General features: G+C 39.5%; 1 protein-coding gene across 11 annotated transcripts; it reads right to left on the minus strand.

The window, feature by feature from the left end:
• Positions 1 to 1,284: 1,284 nt before the first annotated feature.
• On the minus strand, positions 1,285 to 14,461 carry LOC131231923 (nuclear pore complex protein NUP98A-like). 11 transcript variants are annotated; one of them, XM_058228312.1, is made up of 14 exons: positions 14,290 to 14,430; positions 14,053 to 14,111; positions 10,583 to 10,912; positions 8,945 to 9,538; positions 8,596 to 8,823; positions 7,528 to 8,159; positions 7,265 to 7,352; positions 7,112 to 7,169; positions 6,304 to 6,442; positions 5,860 to 5,976; positions 5,584 to 5,762; positions 5,000 to 5,106; positions 4,233 to 4,295; positions 1,285 to 2,204 (listed from the first exon to the last, which is right to left on the minus strand). In XM_058228312.1, the coding sequence occupies exons 2-14, from the start codon at positions 14,069 to 14,071 to the stop codon at positions 1,483 to 1,485; spliced, it is 3,276 nt and encodes a 1,091-aa protein (XP_058084295.1). In that variant the 5' UTR covers positions 14,072 to 14,111; positions 14,290 to 14,430; the 3' UTR covers positions 1,285 to 1,482. The 11 variants fall into 11 exon arrangements, with proteins under 11 accessions (XP_058084295.1, XP_058084294.1, XP_058084289.1 ...); XM_058228311.1 differs by having other exon boundaries at positions 7,265 to 7,355; XM_058228306.1 differs by lacking the exon at positions 14,053 to 14,111 and having other exon boundaries at positions 7,265 to 7,355; positions 10,607 to 10,912; positions 14,290 to 14,461.
• Between the last annotated feature and the right edge of the window lie 374 nt (positions 14,462 to 14,835).

Below are 14,835 nucleotides of genomic sequence, written 5' to 3' on the forward strand. Positions count from 1 at the left end.
TACAATGGACCACCTAAGCCACTAACTCATTTGCTGGCAATTACATCATAATGGAGCACAGATTGGGTACTAACCCACCAGGACCTGGCAAGAGAGGGTCAGTCCTGTCAGGTGATCTGTGGGGCCTACCATGATGTATATATTTTATCCACACTGTCCATCCATCTATGTGACCTTATGAATAAGTTAAATGGCAAATAAACATCACCGTGGGGCATAGGAAGTTTTCAATGGTAGGAATTCAATCCCCACTGCTTCATGCGGTATGGTCCATTTCAGCCTTCAATCTGTCTGGGCTCATACCTAAAATGATCCATCAAACTGGGTAAAACATATACATCAGTGGGCCCCACAGATCCCCCAACAGGACTGTCCTTCGTGGTGGGAGTAGTACCCAATCCACGCCCATTAATGAGATAGCTTTTTAAAAACCTTTCTAGAAAAAAAACGTACCAGAATGTAATTTCTCTAATAATTAGGCAGTTTTCTGTTAGTCTGCGTAATTATTACATAGGCCTCATTTTTGGGACATCCCACCATCATAATGCATTGTTGATCCCTGTGACCACCAAGGTCGGTGAATCTGTGAATGGGGACCCAGTGATAAATGTGTTTGATATCCACTGTCCATCTGTTTTGCCAGCTCATTTTTGTGCATGAGCAACTGATGTTGATCCAAATCTCAGGCAGATGGCGCCATAGGAAGCAGTGGTGATTGAACGGAAACCATTAAAAACTTCTTAGGGGCCACAAAAGTTTTAGATCAAGCTGATGTTTGTATTTTGTATGACCTTATCAATAAGTCGTTGGATGGCAAATAAACATTATGGTGGGCCTTACAAAGTTTTTAATAGCGGGTGTTCAATCACCACTGTTTCCTGTGGTATGGTCCATCTGAGATTTGGATCTGCTTCATTTGAGCTGGCAAAGTGGATGGATTGCGTGGATATGGAATACATACATCATGATGGGCCCCACAGTCACAAATCCAACACTCTTGATCCCATCCAAGAAAACAATGTACCACCACCTAAAAACCTTCAATCTAAGTAGTAGTCCAAATGATGATTGGAGGGCATCCAACATTCGTGATGAAGCCTCACCTAATACAGTAGTTGTGGATGGCACAAGCACACCCAGATGGGCCTCACAGACTCGTAGAATAAGCTTATTCTACAAGGACTTGCAGAGGAACCGGCCTCTACTTTGGAACCAATTCAACAAAACCATCACTTGTTTTTTTTCCCAAACAAGGAAAACGAAAAGATGAAGAAAGAAAACCCATCAACCAATGCAAACAAACTTCATGAAAAGACCATAACAAGACCATGCACGCACCAACCAATCCTCACCACACACCACCCATGCAAGCATTCTATACAGACCCAACTGTCTCCACTTTATAAAGTGGGACAAAAAAAAAAAAAAACAGATGCAAGACAAACATGCCTCTTTTATCTACTTCAGTGTGCAAAAACGGTCTTACTTCTTGCAATCTGAAATGCTACACAAACATAAGTTGCAATTTGAAAAGAAGCTTGCACAAAAATCCTCAATGTCGCAGAATTCATACCGGCTGAAGTGATCAACGTTGAACTTCCACTCCCCTTTGACTGGGTCATAAGAAATAAACTGGGCACCTTGATCTTGAGTTTTCTTCATCAGCATCTCCTTATACTTTTCAACCTTGGGCCCTTCTGTGTACTGCTCTCCCGTCTTCTTATTGATGCATTTTATATTGAGGAGTGTTACTTCTGCAGGCTTGTTGAGGCCTTGTCCTATGGGGGGCTTCTTGTTCTCGTCCATGTACACGATCACCTCACGGTTGTTGAACTGAATGAGGGACTCAAGATCGAGCCGTCGCACGTCGGTCACTCCTAGGAATTTTATGCTGCCATAACTGTGCCGCCCGACAACAAAATCCTTCACATGGCGGCAATAGCCTGGCTCAGCCCGCTCTTTGGCTGCCAGCTCCTGGACCCGGGGCTCTGTGTAATAATCGGCATGACGCAGTTTTGGCATGAGAGCCTCAATGTCGGCACCATGCTCGTACACAATTGCAGCCTCGCCAGCTCTGTGGCCTGAGATCGTGATGTAAGAATTCCCCTTGTGAGCATGATCTTCATGGGTCCCCTGTGGCTTTTGTGTGGACTTGGCTGGAGAAACATTTTGTTGGCTATCAAGGCCATTTTCTGATGGACTCACTGCATAATCAAAATTTGAGATGTGAATTAAAAAATAATTAAAAAAATAAAAGGAATTTAATTTTATTTTTTTAAAAAAAAGGTAATTGATACTGGTCAGGCCTGCTAAAATCAAAATTTTGAATTGGCCCGGCCCAAAACAGTTCAAATTCTGGGCCGAGGCCAACCCCAGGCCCGGCCCGTTGACAGCCTTAAATGCAGATATCAGTGCCATGGAGGAAATATTCATGCAACTTAGTATCAACGAGCTTTGCTGAGCCCACACGTGTGCAATGGAGCCCATGTACGCGCCACAGGTGCCAGCATGCACAATAGGTCCGAAATCAAATCCATTCATCAGAACAAAAGCACTATATTGACGACATCACCCAAGAATTAGCTTGATCCACTGGTCAGTTGGACCACAGCTTTTAAAATAAATGTACAGCACTGAAAAACTTGGCTGAATTTATCAAACCCATCCACCTGTTTCCAATATTGATGCCACATGCTAATTGGACAAGATTTGATTATTGGTAAAACATGTATAAGGTGACCAACCTGATGGATGGATTAGATCTTGGATGTATGTGCCATGCTGGCAAATGTGTGGCATGCACACAAGCTTAATTGCACACGAGTAGCTATATCAAAATAGCTTCATTTCAGAGGATATATGGATGCTTGAAAATAGTTAAAGCATACGTATGTAACACATTTTATACTTCAATTTGACATGTAAAAGCTGTATTACCACCATATGAATGCTGCATCTGTGGCCTATCCATGCGGTATCTTGGTATCATAGAGCAAGCCCCCAATTAGTTGGGATAAGGCTTAGATGATGATGATCTTGGTATCATAGAGATAACAGGATATCCAAACCCAATGAAATATCAAGAACTGTAGTTGAGTTTTGAATTAAGCATTCTGTAATAAAAACGGAAAGGCTGAGTTTTTAAGTTACTATATTTACATCAGGTGAATTGGCCATTGGCTAAACTGACCTTTCAGCTCAGCTCAACACCCCCTGCCAAATTGAGCTCGCTTAATGCAGGGGCATTTTCACACCAGGCTTGAGTGGGGTGGCCTGTGTGAAGCGGGGGCACACTCGGGGTGGGCGGCTTGTGTGAGGCATGTAGCTCGTGTGAGGCAAAACCCATGTGAAGTGGGGCCCACGAGGGGGGTTTGGCCGAGGGTCTAACCTAGGCTATGAGATAAAGGGATTGATTTGTCAAGCTCTATCAATTCGAACTTTTAGAGCAAGTGGTTAGTTGTTCTGCATCAAAAGTGGTATCAGAGCAGGAGGTCTCATGTTTGAGACTCCTCACCGGGGATGATTAATACAGGGGCATTTTCACACTAGACTTGAGTGGAATGGCCAGTGTGAAGAGGGGCACACTCGAGGTGGGCGGCCCGTGTGAGGTGGGTGGCTCATGTGAGGCGAGACCCATGTGAAGTGGGGCCCACAAGGGGGGTTCGGTCGAGGGCCTGACCTGGGCTATAAGATAAAGGGATTGATTCGACAGGCTTTATCAGTTCGATCTTTTAGAGCAAGTGGTTAGTTGTCGTACATCATCGCTAGCCATTCATAGTTGATATGACAGACTCTCTGTTCCACTCAATGTGCAATGGAGTTTCTGCACTTCCTAGCAAACCCAATTCGAAACCATAGGGGGTGCATTTAAGTAGAGCATAATGGAAATTTGTGCCATATTGAACCAAAGGTCTAGGGCAAATCAAGGATGTGTGGTTCCTTGAATGGAGACTAAAAGGAATTTCAAATTAATAAGGGGTTCTTCTTGTTCTTCTCCGATTTTTTTCCCTTTTTTTTTTCCTTTTTTTTTTTCTTTTTTTGGCACCCTGCAGCGTATCCATAAAACTAAAATATCTCAGTAAGAATTTTCAAGTTACCAATCACAACATTTCAGTTGCATCAAAGATCAAAACAAGAAAAAGAAATGCCAGATGAGGCATGATGGCTTATAAAGTAAAAATTAAAAAGAGTAAAGAGCAAAAACTAAAACTAAATTAAAGAAATGGGCTTACCATCATGATCTTGAGAGAAGGAACCATTTAAAGCAGGAGCGGATGCCTCCCCAGAGATTATACCTGAATAAGAGCATCATGTAAAGAGAACAACCAAAGAAAAAACCCTAGTTTGACAATCCAAAATTACTAACCATAATGGAATTATGCATAATGGCTAGGAATATGACATGGCATTGCACTAACTGCAAAACACATGCACATCCCTGCCATTAGTAGACTGACTCAACAGATTAAACTACAGGCCCTAAGCTCCATGGAATAGATAGTTCTAGATCACTTTCTGCAATTAATTGATGTGACATTATAACCACAACAACAACATCACTATCCCAACTATTTAGCATCAGATTTGTAACTACATTTTATTTTTTTTATTATTTTTGGATGAAATGCCTTGTTAAAGAGAAGAAAGAACTATAGACCAATGAGCCCTACAGCTCCAAAGAAAGCAACAACAACACCCCACTCCATGCAAAACCATCCGAAGTCAGCATTACGAATCCTGTTTTGCTAATCACATCTGAAACATGAATTCTCAAGATTGCATGTATAACCAGCTGCCCCCGTGACATTAGCCCCACAACACTAACATAACAAGCAAATTTAGTGAGTTAGCATTCAACACTCCCATCAAAATCAACATGGACTTCCAGATCTTTAACAGAGACTACTTCGAAAAACAGGCAAGAGATTCATGCTGATGAGCTTTCAATGTTCGAATAACACTTCTCCAAAAAGGACAGCCTTGGAAAATGAGAACTTACTACCCACAACTAGAAGTACAGCATGGCCCATGTTTTTATGCCCTCGAGACTTTTTCCTTTTTCCACATTTGGCCTTGAAAATATCATATCTTTTTTTCAAGGAAACGCTTGTAAAAATGGGTCATAGGTGAAGTTCAGCAACAGCCAGTTGAAGGTGATCAGTCCTCTAAATAAAATATGAAGTTATGAGGACATATTTGTGTGCACTGGTGACAATGTTGTTCGATTATGTCAAGTTGGTTTGAGGCTTCAATATGTAGTCAACTGCATAAGGAGTCCATACCTTAGTAGTTTATAAGTTATGAGAACATATTTGTGTGCACTGGTGACAATGTTGTTTGATTATGTCAAGTTGGTTTGAGGCTTCAATGTAGTCAAACTGCATAAGGAGTCCATACCTTAGTAGTTTATAAGTTAAATTCAGATACATGTACTAGAAGCAACCAAGATATAGCAAACAAAAGCAATAGCTACTGAGTGTGTGTTGGGGGGTGTGCGTGTGAGTGTGAAGATGATGTATATGTGAAAAGATGTCGGGGAAATTAGATTAAACCAAGAAGAGAGGTGAAATGGAATCAAACTAACCATTTTGATGAACTGGTGCATCTGTATCTTTCAATGGAGACTGCTTTTCTGCACTAGATCTTGTGGGCCACTGGTCCATGGGACGAATAACCAGTGCCCTTGGATTCTCCCGAGGAATGAAAAGAGCATCCGCCTTTGGCGTACTTGGTGTTTCTTCATCGTCACTGAAGAATGGCACCTGCATTGAAAGAAAATTTGAGAAAGGCTTAGAGGGGCTGTCAGAATGATATATTTTACAAACTTTTGTTGTATTTCTCTAAGGGAAACAGTCAAACCTTCAGACCATCATTTCTAGGATGATATTTCCTTGCCGGCAACCTAATCCTTCTCTGAGACAAGTGCCTAGGAGTCAGTAAGGGTGAAACTCTGACAAGAGTGGGCTTGTTGCCAACCTGTTTGTAAACAATTAAAAAAAAAAAAAGTCCCACGTCTTCAGCCAAAGCTCATCATTTTATCTACCCACGATGTGTGTAATTCATTGCAATGTTCAAAATCACAGGCTAGAGTCTAGACTCAATTTTTTGGTCTAACTATTTCCAAGTTCAGTTCAATGAAAGACTCATAGATTTATAAAGAGTTCCTTGAATAGTTGCATAAACCAAAATCTTAGACTCGATGGTTAGATCCTGCCAAACAGAGTTGACATAAAAAATGCATGTCATATAACAAAAATCACTATAAGTTCGAATTTAAGCCCAGATTTTCAGTAGATTACTTACAGGCATGCTAGAAATTCCATATTGGACAGAGGGTGCTGAGCCAGCACGACCAATCGACATTTGAGGCATTGCAGGGAGTGTTCCAAATGGGTTTTCAACTGGCACTGGTTGCGCGATCACATTATTCTGACTGGCAGCACTGTCATAAAATAAGAACAGTTATAAACCAGCTCCAACCATCAATGCATACACAAAAAAGAATGGATGGCAAGAAATCATATTGTGGTGAGATAGCCACATTAAAAACAAGAACATCCTATCTTAGAGCAGATGCAGTACCTTTGATAAATTTGAAACTTTTCTAAATTTATTCATCAAAAGAAAAACATTCAGTATTCAAATTTGACTAGTCCAATGAAAAATAATTAATTTTTTGAGTAAACATCAATAGGCAAGAAGCCACAAGCATGTAAAGGTAAAATAACAAAGTGTAATTTTGCTCATTTACAAAAATCAGGTGTATCAAGAACCAAGGATCGTTTCGCAGATTTTCAGGAACTAATGATAAGACCAGCTTATAACTGATAACCCTTGCTTCTTTTATCAACCATAAATATCATTCTTTATATATATATATATATATATATGAAGGATGTTTCAAATCATTTCAGAGAGAACTAGTGTTAAGGTCAATGGGGAAAAAAAACTTCCACTTTCTAAAATCTAGATACTTTCAGACATCCAACACATTGGATTTGTTTTCCTTTTTTCTCAAAGTTTCCAGTATGTTTAGCAGTAGAAATTGTCACAACCAGCTAGCGACTGTCTTCATTTAAAGAATGGAAAATAGGATGGGGATGGAACTTACAATTGCCCAAAGGTACCCTGACCAAAAACATTTGATGTGCCGCCAAAGCCACTTGAAGCTGATGACATTACTCCAAGAAATGGTCAGGACAAGGGAAAAGCTTGCATTCTTAGAATTGGAAAGAAAAAAGTGTCAAATATAATTTTGAGGTACCTGCTGATGTCTGACCAAAGTTGCCAAAGGAAAAGGCGCCTGATGACTGAGCAGGTGCACCCAGTTGAATAGCACTAGAAAGAGAAGGCTGCAGTGCACAGGATATATGCAACGAATAAATTTTTGGGAAAGAAAAAACTAAAACATAAATATAAAAGATATGGAAAGGCGAACTGGACAAGATGGAACATAGCACCATCTGGCCTAAAACTTATGAGAGTAAAAATGAAATTAGAGAAACCAGAATCTCACAGCTGACTTACAATTGTTTGACCAAAACCCACAGGATTGTTGGTACCAAGTAGTGATGGCAATGGATTGCTTGTGAACGAATTTCCACCAAACCCAGTTGATTGTGGGTTGAATAGGTTTGTCTGACCAAATGCAGGGGGGGTTGTCTGTCCAAACAAGGGGGTTTGTACAAAAGCAGGTGCCATCTGCCCAAGGGAAGGAGTAGAAGATTGGAATAATCCAGATGACTGGGTGCCGAAGCTAGAACCAAATGCTGGACCTGTTCCTGGTGCTGAAGAAGAACCAAAAAGTGAAGGTGAAGAGCCAATTGAAGGCATGCTTGATGCACCGAAGGGAGATGGAGAAGAGCTGGCTCCAAATGCAGGCGCAGAGGGTGCCCCAAATATGGATGGAGTTGGGGTAGAGGTTGCCCTGAAAGGGCTCGATGAGGATGTACCAAATGGTGAGTTGAATGCAGGAGTGGATGATGAACCAAATCCAGTATTACCAAATGTCGGTGTTTTTTGAGCGAAAGGGTTGGAAGATGTAGAGGAGAAGGGGTTTGCAGGTGTCTGACCAAATGTGCCTGTTGGACCAAACGGATTTGACTGACTTGGTGCAGAAAAAATCCCACCTGCAGGCTGACCAGTAGGATTTGGCCCCCCTGAAAATTGAAATTATAATGAAAAAAAAAAAAAAAAAGTAGATGTCATGAAACAAGCAATTATCACAACATTACTTAATGCATTGTAAATGATATCTAAATACCTCAGATACCGGAAATTCGTGGCATAGTTGAATATGGATGCCACATTTCAGAAATGAGACCATGACGATGATAACATTCTGATATATAATTTAATACATATTCCTGTGCCTAATCATTTGTGCAGATTTTAAGAGCAAGACAAAAAAGTACCCTTGAATTTCACATTTTTTCCTTGAGGAGATAAAAGTGTTCACAATAATTTTAATTACTAAAAACTGACACAGCATATCTGAAATTACCCCTGGATGCAAGAAAATGAAATGCATCAGCAATAGAAAAGGAAAAGCATTTGTCACCTATTCAAAGAAACAGTGGGTTCCAGAATATGTACCTTTATCTCCACGTTGATAATCCTCCCATCTCAACTCCTCGTGGCTCTTGTCTTTGTATGAAGGCATAGCTGATATTGATTCAAGCTTTCCAGCAGGCTGCGTACTAGTGCCACCATCTACCTCAGCGGTTGGCGTGTAAGCTGCAACCCTACTTCCCCCATGTTGACCCCCAAAAGCTGATTGGCCAAAACCGGGGCTAACGAATGTTGGTGTTGTTGCCTGAGACGCTGCAAAAAGGAAGGAAAACTGGAGTGTAAGAATGGGGAACATAATAAAAATAAAAAAGCTAAAAACTGCATGTTATAAAATGCATGTATCTCCACAAAAGCCTGGCAAAACAATGCTCACCAAAGGGAGAACTCTGGACACCAAAAGGAGACGGAGTAGTTCCAAATGGCGAGCTACCGAACGCAGAAGTAGATTGACCGAAGGCAGGTGAGGAGCCAAAACTAAAAGAAGGTGTACTTGAAGCACCAAAAGCACTAGCAGAAGAACCAAATGCAGGAGTACTTGAAGCACCAAATGCAGGGGCGCTTGAAGATCCAAAAAGAGGTGTGCTCGAAGCACCGAATGCTGGTGTACCAGTAGAACCGAATGCTGGTGTACCAGTAGAACCAAATGCTGGTGCACTAGACACTCCAAATGCCGTACCTGTGCTCCCAAATGTTGGTGTCGCTGTAGATCCAAAAGCCTGGGTGCTTGCTGCACCAAAAGCTGGGGTGCCTGTCGTGCCAAAGGCTGGAGTGCTTGTAGCGCCAAAGGCCGGAGTGCTTGTTGCACCAAAGGCTGGGGTGCCTGTTGCACCGAAGGCAGGTGTGGAACCAAACAGATTGCTCCCAAATGCTGGTTGTGCTTGTTGAAATGCACTACCAAAGGGACTAGTTTGACTGGAAGTTGATCCAAAGCCACCGAAGGTAGACTTCTGCCCAAATAAAGAAGATCCTGAAGAAAATAAAGGGAGAAAAAAGGATAGGAAAAAAAAACTTAGACAGAAGAAAAGTTAAAAGAAAAAAAAAAAGGAAGACTGCTATTCAGAGAACACAACTCAAATTAAAAGAAAAAGAACAAAGAAAAGAAAAGGCTGCTATTCAGAGAACATAACTCCTTCATGCTTGACAGATCCAACAACACTTAACAAAAAATATTCTCCAGTAAACGAAAGTAAAGACAAAATCATTTTTCATTTGTGTTACACCATGGTTCCAGTGGCAAATAGCATAATATAGGGTAGAGTGTGCATCAGTTGGATAGTCGTGTACAGTTCCAATGTTGAATATGTCAAACTAAAAAACTAAACAAAAACCCCAGTGTAGAAGGGTTGAAAATATGTTTTATCATGCCTTCCAAGTATTAAAATGGTACCAGAACCAAAAGACTCAGGTTTCCTAAGATTGACAGGTTCTAACAACATCAGAGATTAGTGAAATATTCTATCAGATGGAGTCACTCCACCCCCATACCTGCAATGTTGTGGGATGAACCTTAGCACATTTGGTGGCAACGAGAAGAAACAGGAGAAATTTATAGAGAATTACAACCAAGCAGCCCATGGTTAGGGATCTTTTCAGTCTGTCCAATTAGGTAAGCCGATAGCTATATGGAGAAAAAGATCAAATACAGCATTCAATCCTCTTAGCCATCGGTAGCCCCCGTTGACAAATGAGGAAAATTAGATTTACTCACTTTATCTTCTTTTTGTCCTTTCAGAAGTTACCTTTTAGTTGTTAGAGTTGCCAGAAATGACACTAAAATTCATTCCCCAAAATGTCCTTTTATTAGTAATCAAACTTTTATTGAAAGGAAAAGCAACTATAGATTAAAAGGGGTACTCAGGAGTCTATGTGAGTGACTCCCTCAAATAACCACCTTTTAGCAAGAGAGTTCGTCAAGAAATTGGCCTCTTTCAACACATTAAAAATAGCATACAAATGCACACATGAATGAAAGCTAAAACAACTTCACAATACAATTTCAGAGACTTCTTACCACCAAAAGAAGACGAAGCACTACCAAATGCAGGAGTTGATGAAGCACTACCAAATGCAGGAGTCGATGAAGCCCCAAAAGCAGGCATTGAGCCACCAAAACCTAGTGTTGATGAAGCACCAAATGCAGGTGTAGAAGCTAGAGGTGAAGAAGACTGTGTCACTCCAAACACACCAGTTGATGTGCCACCAAATATCGAACCACCTGTCGGAGATCCAAAAGGACTAGTATTGCCAAAGGGTTTGGGAGCGAATGGATTGCTACTGGCATTGTTTGTCTGGCCAAAAACTGATTGGGTCCCAAATGGGCTACTGGATGACTGCCCGAATGCTGGTCAATGATAATAAACAACACAACAACTATAATTAGAGGGGAAATTTGGGACAAGAACGAAAAAAGAAAAGAAACAAAAAGAAAAGAAAAGAAGAAAACCAACAAAATGAGTACAAGAACTAAAACGGGTCAGCCAAAAAGACATGTGAACTGTGAATATTTCAAACAGATGCAAGCCATATTCATACAATGAGAATGTATAAAGGGATGTTTCAAGAACGCAAAAAGCTTAAAAGAATTAAGAAAAAACAAGTCAACAATAGCAAAAAAATAATAAATAATAAAGGAAAAAAAAAAAGAGTAAAGAACGAAGGAAAAAGGAGGATATTTGACAAGAAGTAGATGTAAAGAAAAGAAAAGAACAAAGGAAAAAGGAGGATATTTGACAAGAAGTAGATGTAAACCATGATTCTAAAGCAAACTAGGGAAATTTGAAGTACTAGAATCAAAACAAATAGCCATTTGGAGAAAACATGGTGCTATACGATGATAACAAACAACCAAACAACTGTCATCAGGGCTAAAGGCCAGGAGAAAATAAAAGATATATATCTAGTTAGGGGGAAGAGTCTTCCATGACCCATCTAATGGGATTGATGGTTTCTCGTCATCTCATCTAATCCTTTGACCTCAGTTCTGTAAGGCTGTCCTCATTTGCTTTTCTTTCTTTTTCTTTTTCTTTCTTTTTTCTTTTTTTTTTTTTTTCTTTTTTGAAAATTAATACAATCTTATTAAAAGGCACCACAGGCGCAAAAACTACAAAAAACCCGAAGAGGGCTACAAGAAACAATCTACAAGGATATTCAAGCTACCCACACATTCAAGAAAATCCGCCTTAGACTCATCGAACACACACAAAACCGACCTGCTTTGCTTTCATTAAATCTTAGTCATCTTTGGAAAAAATGAAAACATCAGCTGAAAACAAGAATATGCAAGCCGTGCAGAATTTATAAAATGTTCAAGTAATTTTCTTAAAAATGGAACTCTTGAGAAGGGATGCCCAACAAAAGCTGAAAAGCTTAAAATGTGACTCAATAGCAATTGCTGCTAAGAAAAACTAAATAAAACAGGGAAAAAGGAGACAATGGATTATCTCCAGAAACAGGGGATGGTGCTTTCAAATGTTTGCTTGATGCACATGGCTAATCTGAAGACAGTTAATAATCTTTTTTTTCTTCACTGCCTATTGCTAGCAGCTTATGGAACTACTTCTTACTCAAGTTCAATGTCTCTTGGGCCTCCCTGAACTCTGAAGGCTAATATCTTTTAGGTTGCCATGGGATGGAGGTTGGAAAGAATATGAAAGGCATTTGGTGGTTGTGCTTCCTGGAGGGTCTTTGGGTGGCTTGGGAAGAAAGAAACAGAAGATGTCAAAGAAACTTGAGTCATTCTTTAGGGTGGGTAAAGCTGAGAGCAAGGGGTCTGTTTATTGACTGGGACTCATTTTTATTTTTATTTTTTGGTGATTTTTATTGTAATTTTTTTAATTTTAGTTGGGTAGATGGCTGGTCCACTCACTGTTATATAGCTTTTGTGCCTCTTCAGCGCTCTCTATTGATAAATTTTTGTTCTTACTTTTCAGCCAAAATATAAAATAAAAATAAAAATAAAATGAGAGAATTGATGAACCATGTAAACCATCTTTAAAATTCTAGTTGAATGCAAGAATGACACTGATGGAATCCAAAAAATGCAGCTATATAATGACTGCCGGAATTCTGGGCAGATAAGAAGCAAGCTCAAACCCCATTCTTAAAACCAAATCCCTCAAAAAAAATTCTAATTTTAAATAAATAAAAAATAAAAAATACTGCTTACAAATTCAAGAAAACAAAACCACAAGAAATTGCTAGACCCTTGAGCAACTCAATCTTATCAAGCAAGGAAAAACCTGTCACCGAGATAGAGAGAGAGAGAGAGAGAGAGAGAATAGCAACACTTTGAAAAGAAAAGGAAAAAAGAACATGCATGCACACCATGAGAAGTTCTATGGTACCCACGTATGATTTTCATTCCCAGAATCCCAAAGATCTTCATCCCCAGAATCCAAAAACGAATACACGAAAAACAGCCAAAAACAAGCTTGAAAGTGATAATGAATTAATGAAAAGAAAAAAGAAAAGCATAAGGTTTTTTTATAAGCAAAACCATGAGAACTTTCCACATGCCCATGGCCCACTAAAATCTCACTTGCATAAGCCAAAAACAAAAGCAGAAGCCAAAAGACCCAAAAATACTTTAAAATGATAATAAACTCAACACGAAAAAAATCCAAACCATGAGAAATTTCTCAAGGCAAAACTGATATAGTGATATTCTAACTACGGGCCCAATAACATGCTTCAAATGCCAATGACTTCAACAACCAAAAAAAAATAAAAAAATAAAAAGGAAGAGCCACAACAAGTTCTATGTTCGCAGGCAAGATTCTGACCTCCAGATTCCTAAATCAACAAACAGAATCCTCAAGGATCCAACAGAACTTTAACACACTTAAGTAAGATTACCACTCATAGTATCCAAAATCAATAATCATAAACCAAAAGGAGGACCCAAAAACATGCTTTAAATGGCAATGACTCGGTTACCAAAAAATTATCACAGTGAAACTCATACATATGCAAGTAAGATTGTCCCTCCCAGAATCCAAGAAACGGTAACTGAAATCCAAGAAGACCCACAAACATGCTTCAAAGGATAATGACTTCATATCTCCCAAAGAAAACGAAACCACAAGAAAATTCTCTATACTTAGTAAGATTTTCAGTCCCAGGATCCAAAATCCTGACCCCCAATTGATCTGAAGAGTTCTTCCAAATTACAACGAATTCGACATACAAAAAAATAATAATAATAAGATTACATATGTCCGAGTAGGATTATCAACCCCAGAATCCAAAAAAAAAAAAAAAAAGGATCAAGAGAATCCAAATTCATGATCTTGAATGCAAGATTCAACTAAAAAACAAAACCCAAGTGAGATTCCCACTGATAGAATCCGAAAAAACAAAAATTCTCAAAGTGGGAATCTTACGAGCTTCTATCCAATGAGAAAATGCAAAAGAGAATATTCAAATTAAACCCAAAAAGATCAACAGAGGGAAGGAGGGAGGGAGGGAGGGAGATGAACATACGACTCGACGAACCGAACATCGCCTCCGATTCCTTAATCTAAATCCAGACGACGCAGATTCTGCAATCGAAAATGCCGCGAATAATCAAGACAAGGGTAGTGAGAAAACAGGTATTCCTTGGATCGTCTTATATTGGAGTCTTTCCCCTCCGTCGACTCACGCAAACGCATCGCGTAAATCCAACGCGAATTAGATAAATACGGAAAAACTAAAAAACCGGGGTTCGAAAAACCGTACCTCCGTGTCGCGTTTGATTGACGCGAATTGAAATTTTCCGGGATTTTTTAGGGCATGGAAGATAGAAACTGGTAGAATTTCTGAGGATTTTCCTCCTTGAATTTCCCTTTTTCTTTGATTTTGGGAGAGGGTTTAAAGCAGCTAGAGAGGAAGAAATATAGCTACCCATCCATTTCTCTTTTCTTTCTTTTTTTCTGACGTGGATTTTTAGACCTTACGAGATCTGGACCGTTCATCACATGGGATTTTCTGTTGATTACCGACACTTTAAAATTCACAGCAATTTGATTGCCTCTTGTCCATCTGATTGTAACTTTTTCTGATTGGATGTCGACCGTCGATTTTTTTTTTTTATTATTCTTTTTTTAATTGGAAAATAAAAATAAAAATCCTCCCATGATTGGATGGTTAGGATCGTCTGGTCAGTGTGATTTCCGGGGTAGTGGCCCACCTTAAAAGGGAAATCTTAAACTGATTGAGGTTAATTCTTCAATTAAACGTATTAAGTTTTATTAACCTCATTGGAATTTTAAGCTATACTTGAAA

Source organism: Magnolia sinica, chromosome 17, assembly GCF_029962835.1.
Source record: "Magnolia sinica isolate HGM2019 chromosome 17, MsV1, whole genome shotgun sequence".
NCBI classification, from domain to species: domain Eukaryota; kingdom Viridiplantae; phylum Streptophyta; class Magnoliopsida; order Magnoliales; family Magnoliaceae; genus Magnolia; species Magnolia sinica.